Raw genomic sequence first — 27,081 nt, 5'->3', positions numbered from 1 at the left:
TCTCCTGCCTCTAGAAAATAAACAAACTTTAGATTTTTGTGCTGAAATATCCAAACCAACCTTTTCTAATAATTGAATCATCACATTGAGCGAATTTTGAATTTTCACCACACTGTAATTAATAGATTTATTCTTAATATACAGGACAAAATCATCAGCATATTGTGCTACTATAACCTCATTTAGAGTTTTGCAGATTTCATGGGTGACTATATTAAAAATAAGGGGAGACATGGGGTCACCTTGAGCTAAGCCCCTATTAGTATATCTTACAAGATCCTGAATACCATTTTCACACTTAATTTTGAGTTTCCGCTCAATTAAAAAAGACCATAAATATTTACAAATAGTGGAACCAACAGATAAACTATCAAGTATAGATTCTAAATGTTATGTTCCCATTTTTCCACACACACACAAACACACACTTAAATAGAAAATTGTCCTTTCTTTTCCCAGTTAACGCGAAACAGCCGTACATTCCGGTGGACAGTGACAAACTTAGTGTGGTGGTCTTGTAGGTGTTGGTGTCGTGTGATTTATATTGTACCTGCAGTGTGGGGACTGCGTTAGACTGCATTCACTTCACTTCACACACTTCACTTTTATTTTGGAACTTCTTTTGAACTGAGGTGTTGTAATTACAGGGAATTGTTTGAGGAGTTCGGTGGCGCAGCGGTAAACGCGCTCGGTCTGCGATTGTTGAAGTTAAGCAACTTTCGCAAAGGCTGGTCTTAGGATGGGTGACCCCAAAAAAAAAAGTTTTCATCTCAAGCTCCTCCGTGCTTCGGAAGGCACGTTAAGCCGTTGGTCCCGGCTGCATTAGTAGTCGTTAATAACCACCAATGGTTAGGTCCGGTTGGGTCCGCGTGGTGGTTTAAGGCCCGATCTCCCTATCCATCCATAGGGAAGGCCCGTGCCCCAGCAGTGGGGATGTTAATGGGCCGGTGATGATGATGATGTAATTTTTCTTGAATCTTAGGAGTTCATTGACACTTACGAACGGAGCCTGGAAAGTCCCTTCTTGGTAACACGTGGTTTCCAAGATTTTTTCCTGGTTAATGGCAATAGACTCACCCCCTATTACATGGGACTTAAGCATAGCTAATCTAAAAGCTAACAGCCTCCATGGTCTAGTGGTTAGAGCGTTAGGCTCACGATCTGGAGGTCCAAGTTCGATTCCCGATGGGGACATTGTCGAAATCACTTTGTGAGACTGTCCTTTGTTTGGTAAGGACTTTTCGGGCTTGAATCACCTGATTGTCCGAAAAAGTAAGATGATTCCGTGCTTCGGAGGGCACGTTAAGCCGTTGGTCCCGGCTATTAGCCGTAAAAAACACCTCCACCAAACCGCAGTGGAGCAGCGTGGTGGAGTATGCTCCATACCCCTTCCGGTTGATTGAGGGGAGGCCTGTGCCCAGCAGTGGGACGTATATAGGCAGTTTATAAGCATAGCTGGCGAAGAGTGAGTGTGTATACAATACACGTCTGCCTCTGCTCTGTGTCATGTCAGGGGCCTTTGGCGGCTCAATAATAACCCTAACAGCAGGGTTGCTGAGGTTGATATTCCACCTCACAACCCGCACGACAGAAAAAGACCTGCCTATACCTTATGGGAAACAGACGTGATGCTATGTTATGTGTTCAACTTCAATTCGATACCGGAATCTCGACCTCTTTTCTCAACACTACGCTATTTTAATCTGTAGATCTCACCCGTTTCTTGAAATAAAAGTGTCAAAGAATAAAATGTATGTGTGAATGCAGCGCAGACTGCAGGTGTGTTATATTATAGATCAAAAAATATATTTATTTACCTACTTAGGGCTTTTTAGGAAATACTTATTAGGAAATTGTTATTTATTTAGATTAAGATAGAAATTGTTTATTATAAAAGGACGCCTCGCACAAGAACAAGAAAATAACATTCTTTTTTTCACAACACAATAACAAAAATACAAAAAGGTGTTGGTCGATACGATCATAAGGTGGTGGTGGATGGCTTGAAATAAAAGGGCCTCACTCAGCACAAGTCGCGGCGTGAACCACGACGCTAATATTATGTGGACCCTGTTGGGTGACGCACGAACATCGTTTTTGTCGACAACGCCATACACATGCGAGCACACCCCGGAAACTTCATACAAACAACCTTGTTTTACACAGACACCATCTATTGACGTTATCGTACACGCGCATCTGCGTCTGTGACGTCGAACGCCATACAATTCAAGTCTAAACTATGTTCGAGGGTTGAGCTAAATCTAGCTCAGTCGCTGGTGGGGAGCGGAGAGTTGCCGCTCAAGAATATTATTCCTTATTCTATAGCGCGAGGCGCACGGTCGCACGGATATCAGCAGCACGAATTTCCAGATACCAACAGCACGAACTTAAGATATCTGTTACATACCTGTTGATAATGTCATATACGTGGTACCGTGCCATTCGCACGTGCCTCCACCCTGGTAGCACATCAGATATTAACAGCACGAATTTGAGATCTGGTGACACCTTGAAGTCGACTGCGTTTAGCTCCCTCTGTGGACAACAATACGAGTTGCTATTGAAAAATGACACTGTCAGATTGATTGAATTCGTGCGGTAGCCCTGTTCGAAGAATGCGTGACTCATATTGTTTTGCTATGGGTTCGAACCCAGGATGGGGCCCTAAACCATTGAATTGAATTTTCCGAGTTTGAATTCATGTGTGAATCATGTATAATTGATATCACGTGGTTTCTGTTGTTTCTGTAGTGTAGTTAAAATTCAAATTCAAAAATATCTTTATTCAACAGGTTACATAGTTACACTTTCAATCGTCAATTTTTACACAACGAACGTCTCATCCGCCTAAAACTACTGCAGCTTCTCATAACCGGAGAAAAAAAGCTGCAAGAAAAACCTCGCCACAGGGCCCTAGACATTATTTAAAAAAAAAAGTTGTTTGGGCGTTCACAGGTCCATGCCTCTCCGGTTGATAGAGGGGAGGCCTGTGCCCAGCAGCGGGCCGTATATACTTAGGCTGTTTATGTTTTATGTTATAATACGAAAAATAACTAAATAACATAGCGTTATGTTACACTCTTGAAGCTTCGTATTTCTCAGTTTCTCATCACTTTGTAAACGCCCACGGGACATGCTAGAAGCCTCTCGTTACACTTTCCATCGATTCGCATGAGAAATATTCTCGTAGAGAGGATACAGAGCGCTAAATGTGAACTTTACGGACCGACACAATTTCATGAAATCGTAACCCATGACGGTAAGATGTAGGTAATTCAAGAGTTCTGATACTTGTATCACGGATTCATCTTAGAGGTATTTTTCGGACAATTAGGTGAATTCAGGATGCAATGTCCTGGCCAAACAAGGCACAGTCACACAAACTGTATTTTTTCTTCTTAAACGTGTCTATACTGGCAATCGAACCCAGAACCTCCGGCTCGTGAGCCCAACGCTCTGTCACTGTACCACCGAGTCAGTCGCTCTATTTGTACTGTCTACTTTTCAATAAGAATAAGAATAAAAAAGTTTGAAACATCTTGGAAAATTATAGGGGAGAAAAGAAACTGTTCAATAGTGGTTCAATCAGATGGTACAAAAGACGTTGGTTCCCTCAAAAGGGTTTAAAATTGGAATGGTTCAATCAAAAAGAAATACAATACAATTTGCCTGATTGAAGTGAAAAGGCAATATATTTAAAAGACAAGAGAAATGTATTATTTATTATTTTTCTTTTCAACGAAAATTATTAACAACGATTATTTGTTCTTCTTTCTTCTTCTATCGTGTGGGTTGTGAGGTGGATTACCAACCCCATCAACCCTGGTATTAGGGTTACTATTGAGCCGCCAAAGGCCCCTGACAGGGCACATGTAACGACTACTAACTTACATCAATAAGTAGTTCCGAAGCACGGTTCATCTTTCTATCGGACAATCAGGTGATCAGCCTGTAATGTCCTATAACCAAACTAGGGATCACAAAGTGATATTCGTGATGTGTCCCAACCGGGATTTGAACCCGGGACCTCCGGATCGTGAGCCCAACGCTCATACTACTGGACCACGGAGTCAGAGACCAGGACCCGAATTAATTTCGATAAGTATTTCCTAAATTAACCAACTTGGAATCGAGCCGTGGACTTTGGTTTGGTAGCAAAATATCTAGCCATTACTCCACCATGCTTCTCGAAGTATAAGGTTATAATTTTGTAAACTTCAATATCTTTTGATATTGAATCCATTCGGACAAGTCCTTTGGGGATCCAAAGCACACCCAATCAGCGTATGAAATCACAGTTCGCTATTGGATCTATATCTAAGGGTACAATCCAGCTGAAATTGGACTCTGGAGAGATGACGTCTTGCTGGAGACAAAGTGAAATGGGTACTTACATGATTTTTTTTCACGTAACCAAAGTTTCTAGGTTTGCCTTGCCTCAGATGGCAGGAACTTAGTAACTAGTAACTCAGTAACTTGGCCTGACATTTTGACCCCATTTGGGGAGCACGAAGTTTGACCACGTGTAAGGATAAAGTCATACTTACCTCAATGACTAGAGATACGTAAGTAGGGAATGCAATCACGACTCGAGATCGCAAAATCGAGATCCCGCGGGATTGGAAATATCAATCCCGCGAAATCCGGAAAATTACGGAATCCTCAAATTTTTCCAGAATTTTTCGAGATCTCGTCAAGTTCATAAAAAAATGTAAAGTTAGAATGGCCGAAAACGATAAAAACTGGTTGTTGGTGATAGAGAGGTTACACCATTGTTCCGAACACTTTTGTCCCGAACGCTTGTGGTCCGAACACTTGGGATCGGAACACTGGATCCGAACACTTTTGGTCCGAACACTTGGTCGAACGCTTATGGTCCGAAAACTTTGAGTTTGAATGCATATGGTCCGAACATCATTGTTCCGAACACTTTTGGCCCGAACGCTTTTGGTCCGAACACTTTGGGAGGGAACACACGTGGTCCGAACACTGTTCCGAACACTATGATCCGAACACTTATGGCCCGAACACTTTCGTCCCAACACTGGTTCGAACACTTTGGTCCGAATACTTTGGTCTGAACACTATGATCCGCACACATTGGTCCGAACACTGGTCCAAACACTTTAGTCCGAACACATGGTCCGAACACGTATGGTCGGAATACGTTTGGTCCGAAAACTTGGTCGATCACTTTTGGTCCGAACGCCTGTGTTTCGTCAACCGTCATATACGTATTATGCTTCGTGATTGATCCCTTGACACTTTCGGTACAAGCACTTTTGGTCCGAACACCATTGTTCCGAACGCTTTTGATCCGAACGCTTGTGGTCCGAACACTTGTGATCCGAACACTTGATACGAACACTTTTGGTCCGAAAACTTTTAATCCGAACACTTTTGGTCCGAATACTTATGGTCCGAACACTTTGAATCCAAACACTTATGGTCCGAACACTTTCGTCCGAACACTGGTCCGAACACTGGTCCGAACACTGGTCCGAACACTGGTCCGAACACTTTGGTCCGAACACTTTGGTCCAAACACTATGATCCTAACACTTTGGTCCGAACACTTTGGTCCGAACACTGGTCAGAACACTTTGGTCCGAACACTTATGGTCCGAACACTGAATCCGAATACATTGTCCGAATACGTATGGACGGAATACTTTTGGATCGAACACATTCCGAACGCATTTGGTACGAACACTTTGGTCACACGTATGGTTGGAACAATTTTGGTCCGAACACTTGGTGCGAACACTTGTGGTCCAAACTCTTTGAATCCGAACACTAATGATCCGAACACATTTGGTTCGAACAGTTTGGTCCGAACACTTTTGGTCTGAACGCTTGTGGTCCGAATCTAACATTTTTAGTCCGAACACATGTCGCCCGAAAGGTTTCCGAACACGTGTGGTCCGAACTCTAGTGGTGATTATTTGTGGTCCCAATACATGTGGTTCGGAATGACTTAATACTAAGGACTTGTGGGGACGAGATTGACTGAAGTCATAAAGCTACCTATAGTATCTCCTTACTTTAAAATTCGCGAAATGAGTACAACTTGAGTCACTTTCACATTTCCCCCGGGTTAAGAAGCGGGAAATGAAGAGTGGTGTAAAATATCGCCTTTGATCGGAGTCGTTCGGAGCTAACGGCTTAAAGGAGCCACGGTGTCAAGGGAACAGGGGGTCAACTCCTTACAAATGATTATACAATATTAATAATACCTAGGTACAACATAGAACCGCGAAATGTTACGACAGACCTGTTAAGCGTGCGGTTTCACGGCGTGATTTTCGTACATGGACAAAATGTATACAGGGTGTTAGTGACATCGTAACGAATACTCAGGGAGATGATTCAGATCATGATTCTGAGTTAATATCAAGTGGAATTTTCCATCGCAAAAGTCATGTTTTTTTTTTAGTTTTTTTAAATTATTTTCAATTGTATACTTTTGAGATGGAAAATTCCAATTGATATTAACTCAAAATAATTAGCTGAATCATCCCCCTCAGTATTCGTTACGATGTCACTTACACCCCGCACAAGTACATACGGTAGCCATACAAGTAGGTATGGGTGGTAGTGACACCGTAACGAATACTGAGAGGGATGATTCAGACCATGATTCTGAGTTGATATCAAGTGGAATTTTCAGTCGGAAAATTCATATTTTTTTTGTGTTTTTTAAAATTATTTTCAGTTCCATACTTTTGCGACGGAAAATTCCACTTGATATCAACTCAGAATCATGGTCTCAATTATCCCTCAAAGTATTTGTTACGATGTCACTAACACCCTGTATTAATTAAGTACTGTTTTACTCAGCTAAGGTTGTACTGGTTGGACCTTTAAATTGTGCTACTAATGATCTCTTTATACTGTGGTTGGGGTCGGAAAAGGTTTATTTTAATTCAATTTGGGTTTAGATTATTTCATGGAAAAGAAACAAAGTTTGTTGTTTTATTATTATCATGTGAGAGTGTTTGATAACATACTGTAGACACAAGAAACATGCCTATAGTCGTCCATCACGTTAGACATACGTTTACGTCATTTTATCTTTTTATTTGATATCATTATAACTCTTCTTTTTAGACATGATCGTTTTTTCTTCCCGTCTAATCATTAAAGTGATTTATAAACTTGTATTGTTCTTTTCAACAACACAGGTTGGCATATCTGGTCAAAATACAGGATGTTAGTGACGTCGTAACCAAAATTTTGAGGGATGATTACCATAAACATTTTCTAAGGGAAATACCCAAACTGCCAAAACAAGCAATTAAATCAAAATTAGTAAAAGCACTGCTTGAATTTAAAATGTCATCGTAAAGTGTGATACATAATATGTTGTAACCAAGAGATAAATGGCATTTATGTACATAGTATAATCAAACATTGCTAAACCGTACTCGCCAACAAACTGGTGTCAGTTTGGCGAGAGAATGTTATGTGCAAAAATGTATAATTTATGGTTCAAATAAATAAAAATGAAATAAAAATAATAGTTCTGGGTAGATATCAAGTGGACTTTTCCGTTGTTCCACGGTAAAATCAAAGCCTAGAAACTAGATCGGCTGATTTTAAACTTCTCATTCTATAAGATACACGTGTGCGTATTATTGGCGTGTCCCTACCCAACCAACTAAAAATAAAAAGGGGCATTTTTCCTCCTTGAAGTATCGTAAGGGAGGTGCAGACCAGCAAATGGCCCATTAACCCGGTCTCCAGGGACCCGTACAGAGGTGATAGTCTTCAAGTTGCTGATCTTGCACGGCCGGCCGACTGTTACACCGATGTAAGTCGCAAATATTTTTATTTTATTTTAAATAAAGCATTTTAGAACCACGCGGTCGGTGTAGCATTCTCCATGCTACTTTTTAGGGAAAAATAGGGCAGTGGCCTCTTGCTTTCCGCCCTAAATCAAAATTTAAAAATACTTAAATGAAAACCTAACCTAACCTACGAGGCTATTTAGCAAATAAACATACATACGTACATAAAATAATATACATAAAAGGAGGTATTATGTAACCTAACCTGTATTGCGCTGGTTTTCCTTTCGCAGGTTGGAAGGTCAGACAGGCAGACACTTCTGTAAAAACCGGATCTGTCAAATCTTCAGGTTATGTAAGCGGGCCTTACGGAAAACGGGATAACGGGGGATAATGAGTTTAAAATGCACATTTCTCTTCTTTCACCTGAAAGAAATCGGCCTGTAACCGGCTTGGCAAGTAAATAGTGACGTCAGATGTTACCTTCAGGCTTACAGCTGAGTCGTAAATCTAGCCAGACGTTATTTGAACACGATAAATCTGGATAACGCATTCAATAGGTGACGTGTATTTGTTAAGATTAGGGCTGAACTGTAAATGTATGTACATAAAAATGAATCTCTCCTTCCGAGAAAATGTGAAAGGCATACTTACAATACAAGGAATAAAAATGAAATTGCGATTCAAAATTCTAGATTAAGTAAATAAAAAATCATCTTTTTCGGGGTTATGTACACGTTTTCACAAAAAATACCAGATAATATTTTAAATTTGACAGAAAATTTATTTTAAGTTCATGTGAAGCTTACTTTATATAAAAAAAGCTTATAAGATTAATGATTACCTAAATGTTAAAAATGTCTGGTATTGAATGTGTTCCTCTAGTTATTAAATAACTTGTAATGTATACCCTCATTGATTAAAAAGATGCGTTGCTGTAGCAGTTTCTTGTCATTTCTTCTCCTCAGCCATAACACCTTGCGAAATGACGTAAATTCAAAAATATTACATTGACCTTCAATAAGTTTATCCATGATAATTATGTTGAATAAATGATTCTGATTTCTCATTACTACATCTGCCCGCCCCTCGTCGCACTTTCTTGTCATCATCACCAGCCCATTAACGTCCCCACTGTTGGGGCACGGGCCTTCCCTATGGATGGATAAACCATCACGCGGGCCCAGTGCGGATTGGTGGTTATCAACGACTGCTAATGCAGCCGAGACCAACGGCTTAACGTGCCTTCCGAAGCACGGAGGAGCTCGAGATGTAAACTTTTTTTTTGTGGTCACCCATCCTATGACCGGCCTTTCAGAGAATTGCTGAACTTCAACAATCGCAGACCGAGCGCGTTTACCGCTGCGCCACCGAGCTGCTCACACGCACTTCCTTGTGCTTCTATCCTTTTCTGACACTCAGAACCGTTAATTGTTAGAGCGAGATAAAGCGCGGGAGTGCGACCGCACTCCGACCGCCTCGTCTTTTCCATGTGGTCGCATTATCCCGCTCTAGGAAATGACGGTTTTGAGTGATAGACAAGGATAGAAGCTTTATGATGCAGTGTGGATAGATGTACCCTTTACCCCGTTCAAACTTCATGTTTTTGAAGTAAAAAGGAAAGGTAAAGAAACGATTTTTTTGAAACAGATTTCTTGAAGATTGTTGTTGGAACATAGCTGTGATAGCGCAGTTATAAGAACGCTCGACTCTCACTGTGAGGTCACAGGTTCAAATTCGAACATAATTCATAGCTTTTTAAGTGTTCAGCGGTGAAGGAAAACATTGTGAGGAAACCCACATTCCTAAGCAATAAGTTTCGGAGGTGGCTGGTCTCCCGCGGGTTGGAAGGTCAGACAGACAACTTCAGAAAAGAAAGAGGTTATTTGATCTTGTATCAATCCTTACCCTCCACCTTCTTCCTTTTTTGTGCCTTTTTTGTTATATCTCTACTCCAAAAAAGAGAAAGAGTTTGTCAAGAGAATTTCGATTATGATTAAACGGCCTCAGTGGTCCAGTGGTTGAGCGTTGTGCTCACGATCCGGAGGTCCCGGGTTCGAATTCCGGTGGGGACAAATCACAAAAATCACTTTGTGATCCCCAGTTTGGTTAGGACATTACAGGCTGATCACCTGATTGTCCAAAAGTAAGATGATCCGTGCTTCGGAAGGCACGTTAAGCCGTTGGTCCCGGTTACTACTTACTGATGTAAGTGCGTAGTCGTTACATGAGTCATGTCAGGGGCTTATGGCGGCTCAGTAATAACCCTGAGGGTTGATGGGGTTGGTAATCCACCTCTTAACCCACACGATAGAAGAAGAATTTCGATTATACTTTCAGTAAAGGAATAAAAGTAAGGAAATAAGTAAAAAAATGCGCGTCGGTGTGACAACATGACCTCTGCGATATTTCACGTGATATACGGTCTGCGCGGCGGGCAGCCGTGAATACTGAAACGTAACCCACTTGAGACGTTACCACGTGAACGTGTGGCTATTATAACAGCTTTTAGGGCTTAGGAACTGATATTAGGCAGTCAAATTACTAAATTGTCTTCACTAATTTACCGATACCGACCCCGCCGGCGTGGTCGACGATTTCCCTCATTTAGCGCTTATCGCTATCGATCCACTAGGGTCGATTAATCCTTTCAAATATTCTTTCTCTCAGACGACGCGCCCAACTGGGCACCCTCAGGCCTGTTGTCTTAAACGTTGTACCGGGTGAGAGCCTTCAGCGCTCCCCATTTGTCTGACTAAGTAGTTAATGCCATCTGCGGCAAATCTACAATAAGTCACGACAAAAAAAAAATCTTCACTAATTTAAAAACTACGCTCTGGTCGGTGTAGCATTCCTCTCAATACTACTTTTTAGGGAAAAATTGGGACTAAATTGTATAACAATATCTTATATTATTTTTTTTTTAAGAAAGTCTAGGGCCCTTTGACGGGGTTTTTCTCGCAGCTTCTTTTCCCCGGCCATACAGGTTGTGAGAAGCTGCAGTAATTTTAGGCGGATGAGACGTTCGTTATGTAAAAATTGACGATTCAAAGTGTAGTGTAATGTTACCTACAGAATAGAGATATTTGTGAATTTGAATTGAATTTTGAATATTGCTAGTAACCGGGTACAAATCCTGAAAACGACGTGACATCAATTATTTATGATTTAAACATAAATTCAAAAATCGACTTGAGTGGTTTAAGGTGGTATTAATACACTAATCTCAGCTGAGACTGCCCTCAAGACTATGCTCAAATCCCTGTTTTTATATAAGAACTGTCACATTGACATGATCTTGAGGGTCTCAAAGCTGAGATTAGTTTATTAATACCAACCTTTCAATTCATTTTGGGACAGATTGGGCTGCTCTGATAATAGCATGCTTAAAGTTGTTAGCCGAGACCTGACAAGCCCGATGATACGGTACTGGATCAAAGTACAGCGGGAATCAAATAAAAAATGATCGCACCACATTTATTATCTGTTGTTCTATTTTTTTTTGTGTTATAGACGGTAGGTACTACTGTACCTTTGAGTAATTTGTATTATATTATGTTTTACAGTTATATTTATAATAAAATATAATTATTAATCATTGTACATATTTGGTTTTTACCTTCAATAAAAACTTTTATTATTTATATATTACAGTCCGATTCAGGATTCAAACCTATGACACTACGATCTTATCTACTCGTACAATGACGACTACGAAGTGTGTTCCTTATATAATACTCGAAACCCATTCCGTTTGAAGATAAGACGATTTAACAGGAAATTGCTTTGTATATTGCTTGTATTTGGATTTATCTAGTTATTACTGGATATAACTGGATATTTCCAGATTAATGGCATAGATAAGAAACTCGTTTGCTTTGCGACTGTTGGTTGCAACCTGAGCTTTGCATACTCATGAAACCGAGATAATAAGATATTCTATTATCATACTTGTTATATTTTTTAAATGTTATTTTCGGAGAGTACCACGGCCCAGGTGGAAGAATGCTTAACTTTCATTGTGAGGTCGTAGGTTCGAATAACACCGCCGAATTATTTTTACATGAAAAACTTATTAGTTAGTCTAACTTCGTTTCATTTAGTTTAGGTTAGTGTTTAAATATTATCTTTGTCTCAATAAAATACTGATACAGATTGTCAAAAAACTCCTTTAGCATGTTAAACGTAGATATTCTTTATTGCCATTTTGAATAGATGTGAATTCCCAATTTAAATTATGTACTAGGTATAATTATATATCCGCCCCAATCGCGCTTAGACCATTTTAATATAGCAATACAAATATTTTATTCCAAACAGTTGTATTTTATTTTTAATGTTAACCTCACGATTTTCAGTAATAACTCAACCGTTACGAAAACGCCGGGCACGTAGCTGCGCTACGTACGCTACGACGTAGTAACCCGCTACGCCGTAGCACATTCGTGAAATTAACCCGACCATTTTGAATTTCAATTCCATTTACAAAGAGAAGGGAAGGTTAACTGACCGTTAAAGCAGAGAGGATTTTGGAGGCAATTTCGAAACGGACAAACGGTTTTTCACTGCTTCGTCGGTTAAAATGCGTGTATTGATGATATTCTATACTCGGCTTCCGTGGTTCAGTGGTTGAGCGTTGGCCCCATGATTCGGAGGTCCCGGGTTTGATTCCTGGTGGGAACATATCACAAGAATCAATTTGTGATCTTAGTTTGGTTAGGACATTGCAGGGTGACCACCCGATCGTCCCGGTTATTAGCCGTAAAGCCGACATCCACCACCAGTGCTGAGTGTCCTCTCTGCTTGACTGACGAGAAGCCTGTGCCCAGGGACGTATATAGGCTGTTTATGTTATGTGTTAAACCTCTCCAAACGTAAGCGGAAAGGCGGCGGCAACGAAACCACTTTGCAAACATTATCTATTCAGACAAAAAGAAACTGTATTCTTATCTGAAGGTACTCTAGAGATTATCTTAAGCCGAAGACATGTGAACACATCCATCCGGATTTGAGGGCTTTAGGAAAAAGGAAAAGGGAAGGGAAAAATAGACAGTTCTTATTGTAAGAATAGCAAGAATCATATAATGACATGATAGACACATCAAATAAGAGCCACGCTCTTGTCGATGCACCATTTAAATACTCTCCATGCCACTTTTTTAGGGAAAATCAATCAACTAGGGTTGATGAGGTCGGTCATTGACCTCAACTCAGACGAGAGACAGTACTTACAAAGGTGGAGTTGTTCATAAGCAGCCTGGTGGTGTAGTTGCGTACATTGAACAGCGTGAGCCCGCCCCAGCGGTCGCGGAACACCAGCTCCTCGTCTGCAACAAAACATTACAATAAATACAATACAATAAATAGAATAAAATATAAAAATAGTCGTGTTAGCGCAGTTGAAAGAACGCTTGACTCTCACCATACCACGGACACTTCATACAAAAAAACCTCTTTTTACACAAACACAAAACATTGACGTCACAGTTCACGTGCATCTGTGTGTCTTCTGATGTCCATACGATTGGAGACTAAAGTAAGACCGAGGGGGTGAAGTAAACCTACCTCAGCCGCTGGTGGGGAGCGGAAAGTTGCCGTTCTGTACGTATATTTTGTTTGAGGCTTACGTGGTTATTATCATAATTAAAACACACAATACCGACAAATACAATAGACTCCTAGTCTCATATCCCGGATTTTAACGCGGTGAGAACCCGGTATTATGTGTTTTAATTATACGTATTGTCGTATATTATTCCTTATTCCTTGTATTATTCCTTATTCTAGAAACGCTGTTTGAATCATCTGATAAAGATGTAAAGGCCTGAGATGATGCATTCACTGTGACATGATGTCGCAGGTGACCAATGAATTTTCAATTTGTCAAAATCAATTTGTAATTGACTCCTTTTATAATTTAGAAGTTGATAAGGGAAAACACTAGTTCTCTAACGATAAATATGGGCGTGTGTATACGTCGACGCGAGAGTCGATCGCTCGGCCGGCGATCCTCTATCAATCACACGAGAGCTACACAAGTACGCTTTTACTGGCTTATTCACTGTACACAATGCTAGGAACGATGGCGAATTAAAAAAAGAAAAAGGTCTTGAAAAATATAACCCTAACCCATCCTACCAACAAAATACAAATATAAAATATATACTTTATTGTACCAAAATAAAAATAAACAATCAACCTAACCAACCAACCAACCTTTCGGTCCTAAGGACCGAATCACGGGTGATTCGAGTGGTACTTGCTCGGGACTCTTTCCCACCCACACTTCTTGACTTGAAATTCTTGTCCTATACCCTGGAATTTTTTTTATTAAGATGGGTTTGCTCTTGACTTCGTTCTTCCACGAGGAGAAGAAGAGGTTGACGGTGAAACGAGCTTACCCAGAAGATGCCTATTCACCCGTGATTTAAAGGACCTCAGGCTGTAAGATACAGGAAACAGGCTGTCAGGCATTATGAAAGATGAAGCGGAGCGCTTGGTGCGGATTAGTGGTATGTCAACCAAGTAAGGATGGCAACCCGTCGTACGTCTGGATGTCCTCAGATGGAATGGACTTGGTGGAAAGAGCTGACGTCCCTTCTACAGATTGGCGGACAGACGGACGGACAAGAAAGTGATGCTGTAAGGGTTCCGTTTTACCTTTTGAAGTTCGGAACCCTAAGAAACAACCAAACTAAAAAGTCTACCGCCACATCTTTACTTGTCATCAGGGTGGTTAGCCAAGTTGCAAGGCGTTCGATTGCGATTCTTTAGCGTTGAATCGAGACGTCTCGCAAGTACGCATCGATTCTACGTCAGACGTTCATTATTTGGGCGGGTTATACCTACGCCTGCATTATCGTTGCGCGCTCGAAATGTTATTCTGTTAATCTTTAATAATGTTCAAATGCGGTTCGTAATAGATTGAAATAAAAAACGCCTGTCAAATACGAGATCGACGCGCGCAGCTAGGGTTCTGTACAAATTGTCGTAAGTTAATCAAAGATAATCTAAGCTCTGAGACAGACGGACAGATAGACAGACAACAAAGTGATCCTTATAAGGATTCTGTTTTTCCTTTTGAGATTCGAAACCCTAAAAGTAAATGAATAAAAATAATTGTTGGGGCATTTTTAAAATAAATTCGACACATAGCTCGAGGTTCTTCGTAACCGTGTGTAGGGGGTACGACCGGGGATATCGCAAAGACAGATGGAGGCTTAATCGAGATTAAACTGCAAAAAAATATCGGAACGGTAGGCCATGACAGTTCTTTTTTCAGTTAATACATTACTTATTTAGAAAATATTTTGAATGGTAAGTTTTATTTGGAAACTGCCCTATTTTTCCCTAAAAAAGTAGCATGGAAAATGCTGCATTTTCTGCATTCATCATCATTAATTTAAGAGCCACGCCCTTGTACCCACAAGATGATGATGATGATGAAGATTTTTTTTTGTAAAATACTGGAAAAATAAATATAATAAAAAACACAATTTTTTTTTATTTCTATCTTATGAACAAACAGAATTTATGGAACAGAACAATAATACAAATTATTATGTTGCTGTGTCTATGTTTAATATTTTAAAAGTAAATACAATAATAAATATATTATCATAAATAATAATTTATAGTTATTGTATTGGTCTAGTGGTTAGAGCGCTGGGCTCACGATCTTGACAATAGTGATTTCGACAATGTCCCCATCGAGATTCGAACCCGGGATCTACGGATCGTGAGCCTAACGCTCAACCACTGGACCACGGAGGCCGTTACCTACTAGTCACCACTTACTAGTTTAACATAAATCACGCAGAGTTTGTTTAAATATTTTGCGTAAATAATTGCCACATATTTGCTTCATTTTGCCCAAGCGAAGCCAAGTCGTGTTGCTAGTCCGCAGTGACCTATATCAATCAACAGTTGCCACTAATCCCGCCGCTAGGGATGTCCGCTGAGTTATTTCCGCATTATATCTTAATTAGGACGTCATCACTCTTGGGGGACTACGAGAAACAAATGTTTATTATTTAAGGACACCACATAACATAAACGGCTTATATACAGGGTGTCAGTGACATAGTAACGAAAACATTGATGGATAATTGATACCATGATTCTGAGTTGATAATATTTGAGAACTGATAATATTTTAAAAATACACAAAAAATTCATGAATTTTCTCACTGAAAATTCCACTTGATATCAACTCAGAATCACGATCCAAACCATCCCCCTCAGTATTCGTTACGGTGTCACTAACACTCATACCTACTTGTATACCTGTATGTACTTGTGCGGGGTGTTAGTGACATCGTAAAGAATACTGAGAGGGACGATTCAGCTCATTATTCTGAGTTAATATCTAGTAGAATTGTCTATCGCAAAAGTATAGAATTGAAATAATTTAAAAAATCTAAAAAAAAACATTAATTTTGCGACGGAAAATTTCGCTTGATATTAACTCAGAATCATGGTCTGAATCATCCCCCTGAGTATTCGTTAAAATGTCACTAACATCATGTACGTCCGCTGCTGGGACAGATCTACCTTCTATCAACCGGAGGGGGTATGAAGCATACCCATATATACCTCAGGTTGATATGCCCTACTGCTGGGCACAGGGGAACGTACTCCACCACGCTGCTCCACTGCGGGTTGGTGGAGGTGTTTAACAGCATACGGGTTTCGAGCCCAGTACAGACTCCAGCTCTCTCAAAGCTATTCTTTCAAAACATTTTGTACCCATTAGTTATTAACTGATCCTTTGAAGAGAGAGAAATAAATAAATAAAAGCTAATAGTCGGGACCACGGCTTAACGTGTCTGAGGCACGGAATCATCTTACTTTTTTCGGACAATCAGGTGATTCAGGCCTGCAATGTCTTTACCAAACAAAGGGTAGACTAGCAAAGTGATTTCGACAATATCCCATCGGGAATCGCACCCGGACCTTCAGATCATAAGCTTAACTGTCTAACCACTAGACTATAGAGGCTGTTGTTAGTTATTCACATAAGACAACCAATATTCGCATGAGAACACGTCCGTAAAAGCCTATAAAAATAGTTTTCCGATCACAGGACTCCATTTCACTTCAGCAGGGAGGCATTTAGGCAATATGGCGGTATTTCCGGTCCGGACGCGGCCGCGCACCGGAAGTCAATTTGTCGACTGCGCGACTCGCATATTTACTGGAGGTATTTCAGTTTGATTGTGAATAGCTGAAAGGGGGAATATATATGTATTTAAGTAACAGGAGCGGTGGAAAATCTGTTAAACTTGATACGCACAGAGCTGGTCAATGGGACCAAGTAGGCCCGGGCACATCCAACAACGGAACATGCCGCTTATATTTCGCTTTGGAACATTCTTCTTCTTCTGTCGTGTGGGTTGTGAGGTTGATTACCAAACCAATGAACCTTAGTATCAGGGTTACTATTCAGCCGCCAAAGACCCCTGACATGGCTCATTCATTGGTACATTTGGAAACCACGAAATTCTACTTACTAAGATCCGGATACCTGATCCTGAGTTAAAAACTCTCCGCATGAGTTAAAAGCTACAGAGGCTGCAAACGATCGCGAGGAGTGGAAATCTCTCTCAAATCTCAAAATCTCATTCTGACTTTGTTCCACCTTACCGCGTAAGTGTAAGCGAGACAGTACGTCTGCGCTATCTCTTTCTCCTTAGCGGCTTATGGCCATTTAGACTAAAGTAAGACCCAGAGGGGGTGAGGTTGGCGCCCGATACATATAGGTGCGGGGCGGAGAATTACCGTTCTATTCTTTATACGCTAACAAAAATATTTTTCACATAACATAGCATCACACCTGTGTCCCCGAAGGGATAGGAAGACGATATATTTAAAATGCATACAAATCATATTTTGATACTATTTGTATTAACTATTAGTATTAAGATGATTCCGTGCTTCGGAGGGCACGTTAAGCCATTGGTCCCGGCTATTAGCCGTAAAAACCACCGCAGCGTGGTGGAGTATGCTCCATACCCCCTCCGGTTGATTGAGGGGTGGCCTGTGCCCAGCAGTGGGACGTATATAGGCTGTTTATGTATGTATGTATGTATTAACTATTAGCAGATTGAAAATTAAGGTGATTCGTTTTCCATACAAAAGTTGATGCAGTGCTACAGGAAAACGGATAGAGGAATATTGTTATAAAACCGATAAATAGTAATATTTTGGTGTATTATTTTCGCAAACTAACAAAAATTTAGGGTCCGAATACGAGAAGTACCATATTTCAGACCCTCAATTTTGATCAATTCTACATTTGTAGTGGTGCAGATTACAGTGTATTTGCTGAGCGTGTAGTGGTGTCAATGTTAGTGTGTGTGCGTGATAGTTTTTTTTTTTTCTCTAAAGGCTTTGACTACTTGACAAGTGTAATAGAATGTCAGTGACAATTTATAAAGAGATTTTGTATGAATAAATAAAAAACTAAAAATATTACAATCTGAGAAAAGGAATATTGGAAAAATATTTTTGGTTTAACGCATATTTTTTAAACATTTTTAAATAATGGGTAAGTACCGTGTTTTAAAAGAGGACATATATTATAATAAAAAATCAATACATAAAATGACATGGCTGTATGGGCATAGTTCCCTTTGCCTTACCCTTCGGGGAAAACCAAATCAAAAAGAAAGTTGTTGCATTTGCCGGCCTAAATAGTAGTCATTTATAATTAATTGTTTTTCCATCCAACATACAGATTTATTTATATTCTCTTTGCCGCGGACTTTTTGGTGGGAACGGGAACGGGAATGTTGCTTTCTTCATTGAATAATCTAAATAATAAATACGAAGTGGTGTTTTGTGGTTAATGATCACATTAAGTTAGTCGGAAAACATTCCCGATAGTATTATTAAATCGGAATATTCAATAAACAAAGTGTACCTATCTATTTTCGCTTTGCGCCAACAAGCCGCTTACTTCGTTTGGGGTTTGGAGTAAGAGTCTGTGTGGGGGCTTAGGTTTCATCATTTCATTAATCATCATCAAGAAAAAAAAACACAAGACATGGCTGTATGGGCATAGTTCCCTTTGCCTTGCCCTTTGGGAAAAAAAATAAGATAAATTTTGAAATTCTTATGTATAATAAACAAACATCACAGACATCATGACAGATCTAAAACTAACGAAAATCTTTTTTTTTTTTTATTTGACTTATTTATGAATTTTAATCAAGAAAACGTGATAATAAGTTCGACAGCAACCAGTTCAGGTCCCCGAAACAGCCCATTTCAGGCCGCGTATATATGGAAATACTACTTCAACACGTCCCAGCCTCGTCATTTTTTAACGTCCTCGTTAAAAAAAACGTCCTAACCTGAACTAATTAACCTAACAATAAACACCACGCGTAAATATAAGTCCAGAAATGCGCTGCAAGTCGTCTGGACTGGGCGCGAAAACAACATAAAATTCGATTAGCTGCTAAGTGTCCCGCATGCTATCACCAGCTGTCACTGACATACGTATGAAGTCCCGCGGATTTTATTGGAACTAAATGACAAGTCATAATAATTATATGCGGATACTGCGACATCAGCGCCGTGCTTGCGGGACGTCCTGAAGCGCTATTACATCTTTCAAACGCGATGCGTCAAAGTTTGAACCGACGCAATTTAGGAAAAATCTACCTTATTATTACTGTACTGCGATCGTTATTTGTAAAATCATACAATACATATACACAATTCTTTATACACAATATAATTATTATGACATATTGTGGACTTTCCGGTAGACCTACAAAAATGGAACAATTCAACCATACGTTGTTTTGTTATATCTCAATGGGCTCAGGCAGCGTTTTCGCCGAAAGCTCCAAGTCGGCTATATTTGTAACGATAATTATGTTTGATATTCATCATCATTTTTGAACCATTTTATACAAACAAAAAATACTTGTATAAATTATATACCCTAAAGCACGCCCATGAATCACTACTCATTGGTGAAAACCGTATGAAAATCCGTTCAGTAGTTTTTTAAAAAATACGGAAATTACGGAAGGTACTTTAGTGCAAAGTACATTATTGTATAATTATAATATTACTGGTAAAAGTGATACTTTTTGAAAATTCCGTAACAAATAAACGGGTTCGCCAAATTCAATTGTAAAAAAAATACAAAAAGTAAAAACAATTAAAACATGCACTTGGGGTTTGAACCGTGAAACTTAAGAATGGCGGCGACTGCTTTACCAAATGCGCCATTTAGACGTTAGAAGTAGACTTCAAATTATGCATCTCTTTTAATAGCTAACCTAGTTCGCATGTGTGTGTGACAGCTTCGTGTTTGTACACAAATTGAAATGACACCAACTTTTGATGCAATGTTTTAATATGATATCTGCAGTAAATACTTCAAAATTGTAGCTTAACTTAAAGATAATGTATGTAAGATTTCGCCACCTAACGTTTCACTGGGTCAGAACTCAACACTAAACGAATAAATGGAAAAAAATACGAAAAATGCAGAAGTAACGCCATCTGCTGACGCAGCGTTACCTAGCTGACTGACACGCATCACCTTAAAGATGTTTGTGTTAAGTACAGCGTAGCACGTAGCAAATTGCTACGACGTAGCTATAAAATATAAATATAAATAATATCAGATATTTGGTCTACCCAGTTCAATTCATTGAAACATTGACAAAGTTTACAACTGATCTTTGATCCTCTTTATCTTAACCCTATCGTTCGTATAACTCGTAGAAGGCTTTCAGCCCTCTGACCGCAGAGGGTAAGGTCCTCTAAATTGGGTACAAAACATTATGTGACCTCCGGAAACTGGGACAGATAAACGTTTATAGGCGGCCATTATGCTTGACAAATAATGGTGCTAATTCCTGTACCTACATCTAATTTTATTTTAAGTTATATCTGTCATTTTCTTATCCGCCGAAAAGGACGAAAAGTAAAGTTAGGAGGTGTCTGCAGGAATTGTGTTTGCAAAAGTAAGTAACACTGACATAGTCTTTAAGTCATTACTATACTAACAAAATGGACCCCCGGGAAAATTACACTTGATATTAACTCAGAATCTGAATCTGAATCATCCCCCTCAGTATTCGTTACGATGTCACTAATACCCTGTATACATCCCACTGCTGGGCACATACCTCCCGCAATCAACCAGGAGGGGTATGGAGCATACTCCACCATGCTCCACGTAAACATCTTACTTTTTTAATAATCAGGCGGTTCTGTATATTGTCAAAATGAATACAACCAGAATCTTCTCCATAAACCCGGGTATCAACTAATATTTAATTTCCCATTTTAATTTAAACTTCAGTCTTTAATCCTGGTTGGCAAAAACCGTGTGATGAACAAAATCTGTGTGACAAGCGGACCAGGTTCAAACCCGGGTATAACAGGGTAAAACCAGGTTAACCGTGTACGAGGAGTGACATGGTTGTAATCTGTTACTCGGATGTAGGGTAACCCTCAATTATAAATTAATTAAAAGTAGATTAAAATGAAATGGGTAACTGAACGTTCCCTTTATTCTCTGTTGTGGATATTTGGTTTTGCCAATATCATTTAAATTATTGGGCTCATTTAAATTAAATCAATGGAATTGAATGCAAGCGATATTCCTCACGGTACGATGCGATTCATGCGTTATCGAAACAAGTGACGACTTAGGTAGGTATAGAGTAAAGAGTAGATTACAACAAACATACGTTTTAATAATTTTTTTAATAAAAAAAAATATATGCTTGTGTAGAAACATGTGCTATGAAGCCGTCAAAATACTAATCTCTAATCTAAAACGAACGCAAAAGCAAACTTACTTTAATATTGCACATCCATGACCACACCCCTTTGGGAATACGCGTTATATTAAGTTATGTGTTCCTATGATCGCGCCTCCATTTATCAAGGACGGAAAGTTCCCATTTATTAATAATGAAAGAAAATGATTTCAATAGCGATTCCATTCAAAAAGACCTACATCCGAAAGAACACAAACTATCCTAAACTTTCAGAAAACAAAACAATATTTCAGGTCTGTCCTAAAGCGCGAAAACTCATGGTCATTCTACTAACGTAAGTATCCGGAGTTTATCCACGGACAGAGCTAATATATGGATTTCATAGCGGTTCGGTTACGCGGCGCTGCGAACGGTACGGTACCGCTTTGTAATAATGAATGAATGAATGAATGAATGAAATATTTATTTCAGATATTTATCCATATTTTGTTAGTAATAGAAGATAAGGCTCAGTTGCTAAAAAGTGGCAGTAATTAAAGGTGGAGTACCAATTTATAGGTAAGTAAATCACATACATTTCTTATTCCGCAAAAAAAGTTCACAGAAAACAGTAATAGGTACTTACTTACTTGATTAATAAAATTTTCACACAGACAGATACAGACATGAAAGAGTATCCAGGCTACGTTCACCAAAAACAATATAGATGGCGTTGTACAGATTTAACGCGATAAACAATACAATACAATACAATACAATACAAATACACTTTATTGCACCAAAATAAAAAGAAATAATTACAAAAAATCAAGCCTAAAACCTACCTATAAACCTATTTTCTTATAACATAATTATTTCAAAATACAATGTAATAGTAGAAGCATACATAAAAATAATCGTTGCTTGATATTTGGATCACATTATGCATAGAATTATATTGCTGTCTATATTGCTTTTCTTTATTTTGATTAGAATAATAATGGTGGATGATGTAATCGTGGCTGGGTGTATAAAAAGGGTCAATAATAATAATACAATAGGCGGCCTTATTGCTGAGTAGCAATCTCTGCCAGACAACCTTTGAGTATAGATGTAAAAAAGAAAAATAAAAAATAACAAAGGTATTAGGATTTTTTTTCCTTTTTCATCTCTAATAAAAGAATGAAGTGGAAGTAAAAGACGTTTCATTTCTAGAAGCCAGGGCAAATGATTGCAATCTAAAAATAACCAGGTCACCACTGTAAGAGCATTATCTTAACCGGATTGCTCCTGGCGCTATTGCAGAACGAACCGACGGGCGGTTGAAACGCGCAGCGCCGCGATTGGAACGTTCTTTACATCTATACCCCTATTAACAAAAAAACTGACTCATAATTGTGCAATCTTATTTACAGCCATAATCACTACATACTCGTAGTATAAAACAAAATCGCTTTTTCTGTCCCTATGTACCCTTAAATCTTTAAAACTACGCAACGGATTTTGATGCGTTTTTTTAATAGATAGAGTGATTCAAGAGGAAGGTTTATATGTATAATGTTGGGAAAACTATAGTTCAAATGGGTACAACAATAATTTCCGTTACACAAAGTACTTAGCACAAGTAATCACACAGTCACTGCTCTGAGCACGTAATAATTCGAATGAATAACTGAACTCGTTTTACCGCCTTCGCCCCTTTTTATCAAACGTCGTAAACAACTTTGACGGGTGAGAAGGTGGCGATATTTTCTGGCTTGACACCTTGCTATTTTGCGCCAACTATCGATTATCGATGATGTTGCCAACAATAATAACATCCGTTAAATAGTGGAGAGATACTGATTTTATTGAGGTTTTTATGTGATGTCATAATTTTATTCTTTCGCGAAGCCGGGGCGGGTCGCTTGTTGGATATAAAACATAGTTGTATTTTAATTAGAATTTAAAGAAAGTAAGAAAAAAATATTGTGTAGGGCATCACAGTAACAAGTATAAAACAAAATACGGTATAAGACATAACTTAGAATCAATTTAAGTAACTGTACCTTATTAATTTTATAAATAAGGTTGTAAGCTACCCTAAGGTTGTAGCTAAAATTAAGTTATAAGTTCTGTGGAATAAAGTTTATTTGATTAAACATAAAATAAATGAAAAATAATAATAATAATGTATAGTTAAAGGATCGGAACGATCGTCGTGGAGATCCTTGGGGGAGGCCTATGCCCAGCAGTGGGCGTCATACGGCTGATGATGATGATGATAGTTGATGAGGATTATAATATCAAATCCTCTTTACAACAAACCTTCCAGCTGATTGAGGGGAGGCTTGTGCCCAGTAGCGGGACGTATATAAGACGTGTAATTAAATAGGCCACATCGAAGCAATTCATCTAAGAAACCAATATTCCTATTTGACATTTGTCGACATTGCAACTTAATGTTATAACACTTTTAGATGAATCCTTTCAATGTGGCCTTTTTAATCCCTAAGTTCTTCTATTAATTTGCTTAACCGGAAATCAAACTTCTTCTTCTTCTTCTTTTCCACTCGCTCATCTACCTAGTATTATCCCGTTTATCACGGGGTTCGCTTACGTAACCTAAAGATTTGACAGGTCCGGTTTTTTACAGAAGCGATTGCCTGCCTAACCTTTAACCCGCGAAGGGAAAACCAGTCCAATACAGGTTAGGTCTCATGCCTCCGGAAATGCACTCACGATGTTTTCCTTCACTGCTGAGTACGTGAAAATCATTTATACAAACATGAATTCGGAAACAAATTCGACAATCATTGGTTTAGGCCTGTGCTGGATTCCAACCTGCGATTTCAAAGTGAGAGGTTTCCACTCGTTAAATGCTCAAAAAACCGCTCGTCTGCAATCACTGAAAGCATTACACTAATGAGATAGACCGGCGCACCCTACACCACACTACACTACTCTATACTACTCTATACCACCACCACGTTATACTGGTCTACGGACTAATGTCACCTATTACCTACACTTGGGTATTCTAGGCATTTTATTAGAAACGGAAGGTCGGGAAAAAGTAGATTATTTAATTTCAGTCCTAATAGACTGCGTCTGTCGTAGAACTGAATAGATCAGGGGGCTAAAAAGACCGCATTAAAGCGATTGAAGAAAAAGCAAAATTGTTATTTGACATTTGTTGCACTTACTTTTAGGCTCTAGACAGACGGACCGCATTTCAACTACAATCCAACCGCAAATTGCAGTTCAGGTGCAGTTTTAATACAGTTGACACGACTGCAATAGAACTGCAAACCAACTGTGCAGCACAACTGCACGCCGACTGCAATTGAACTGCAATCGGACTGCCCGTTTGGTTTGCAGTTCTATTGCAGTCGTGTCAACTGCATTCAAACTGCATCGGAACTGCAATTTGGCAGTCGGATTGCAGTTGAAATGCGGTCCATCTGTCTAGAGCCTTATATGCGCAAATGACGAATAGCAATATTGCTTTTTTTAATGAATTAATTACTCACGCTTTATTCTTTGCTGCAAAAGATCGCGAGGAGTGGAAATCTGTTATTGGAGCCCTTCATCCCAACAGGGGATAGAAGGATTAGAAGAAGATGAATTGCATCAGTGTGAGTTTTTTCATCACCCGGGAGCTCGGTGGCGCAGCGGTTAACGCGCTTGGTCTGCGATTGTTGAAGTAAAGCAACTTTCGCAAAGGCCGGTCATAGAATGGGTGACCACGAAAAAAAAAAAGTTTTCATCTCGAGCTCCTCTGTGCTTCGGAAGGCACGTTAAGCCGTTGGTCCCGGCTGCATTAGCAGTCGTTAATAACCATCAATCCGCAGTGGGCCCGCGTGATGGTTTAAGGCCCGATCTCCCTATCCATCCATAGGGAAGGCCCGTGACCCAGCAGTGGGGACGTTAATGGGCTGATGATGATGATGAGTTTTTTCATCACCCAGTAAGTAGTATTAGACTTAGTTTTTATAAACCGACTTCATAAAAGAAGGAGCTTTTCAAATTGACTTAGAATTGGATAAAATTCGAAATGATAGTCTATGACTGCTTGTAAACACGTGTTCTAAATATAATATTACTGCTATTAGGTTGTAAATAGGTTTTACTATCAAATTTGCACTCTCTCCAACTACCCCAATAAAACGCCCCAAAAATTGTTACCCCATAAATTTTCCAAGCAACTATTAGGCACTAAAAGCCTCTTTATTTCCTTCCAACACAAATCCATTGTACTAATTACGACTCTGCCCGTTAATCCTATTACAAAGTATACAGAACAAACAGTATGGCAGCTTCATATAAACCGAACTAAGTTGAGTTTATTTATTTTATTAAGGTTTACAGCATTAAGTTTCTAAGACCGAGATTTCCAGACACAATAGTTAAATAATGGGATTCGGATTTTAAAAAGACAATCGAATATATTTTTTTTTTATAGCTTTTACTAATAATAATGGTGTAATGTAATGGTGAAGGCACGTGAAGCCGTTGGTCCCGGTTACTACTTACTGATGTAATTACGTAGTCGTTATATGAGTCATGTCAGGGGCCTTTGGCGGCTCAGTAGTAACCCTGACAACAGGGTTGATGAGGTTGGTAATTCACCTAACAACCCACACGACAGAGGAGAAGATGGTGTAATGGTTAATACGCTTATTTGGGCTTGACAAGAGCTGTGGGTTCAAGTTCTTCCCGAGTTAGATTTTTCGACTTTATTTCCTCTTGACAGCATTAGTTACTATAACACGTGTGTGTGTATATATGTGTGTGTGTGTGTGTGTGACTGTGTTGAGGAGCCTTTATTAATTTTATTTATAGATTAAAAAATGAAGAAAGAGTGGGATTGTGGACATCAATCCACCATTAATTATAGTAGGCTCTCTCCCTATTCCTCGTACATATGACTTACTTAAACAAACTTGGTGATGAGTAGGTGTACAATTGTACATACTATATACAACTATGCACTACTCCTTCAGGTATATAGGCGTGATACTGTGTTATGTTATAATCTGTAACCATAAATTTTATACAAGTTACCGCACTGCTTACTTGTATTTATAACGTATATCTCGTCACTTTCAGAGCTACTTGAGGTCATTTAGTATTCTGGGGGTCATCAAACGGCCACAATAGGTCGTTAACACGTCTGCAATAAATGGAATTGCAGTTTTAAAGTCTTAAGTGAATTAGGTGAGGAGAATAATGTATTTTAGGAGTTTGTTTGTTTGTTTGTTTGTATACTCTTTATTGCTTTGGAATACAAAGAAAATTTACATATAATTTATCATTAGATAAAGCATAGGCGAGCTTATCCCTAATTGGGATTTCTTCCAGCTAACCTTGGACAGCCTGAAAGAAACTCAGTGGGCCGGTATTATCACGCAATAAATGAGCTAATATCTATGAAAAAGCAAGTAAACTAAATGTATACTTATTACTAATATTACTAAATACGTATATAGACTACTTATTGATAATTACATAAATAAGTATATTAGGGAGTTTTAAACGAATACGAGATATTATTAAAGGTTGGTAAGTAG

At 39.0% G+C, this 27,081-nt stretch overlaps 1 protein-coding gene across 12 annotated transcripts in view; it reads right to left on the bottom strand.

Annotated features, from left to right (window-relative positions):
• The window catches only part of LOC126376484 (inactive dipeptidyl peptidase 10), a 147,237-nt gene that overhangs the window by 18,681 nt on the left and 101,475 nt on the right, over nt 1-27,081 (bottom strand). For all 12 annotated transcript variants that reach the window (XR_007567723.1, XM_050023886.1, XM_050023894.1 and 9 more), the window contains 2 exons: nt 13,026-13,120; nt 2,411-2,538 (listed from right to left, as the gene is read on the bottom strand). Coding sequence is in view for 11 of the 12 variants with exons in the window: in XM_050023886.1 (XP_049879843.1) it covers nt 2,411-2,538; nt 13,026-13,120 (223 nt within the window). In the remaining variant the exon portion in view is untranslated. The remainder of the gene's footprint in view (nt 1-2,410; nt 2,539-13,025; nt 13,121-27,081) is intronic.

Source organism: Pectinophora gossypiella, chromosome 21 (genome assembly GCF_024362695.1).
Source record: "Pectinophora gossypiella chromosome 21, ilPecGoss1.1, whole genome shotgun sequence".
NCBI classification, from domain to species: Eukaryota; Metazoa; Arthropoda; class Insecta; order Lepidoptera; family Gelechiidae; genus Pectinophora; species Pectinophora gossypiella.
Note: the sequence above shows the minus strand (reverse complement) of the source record. Positions and strands in the feature narration are given on the sequence as shown.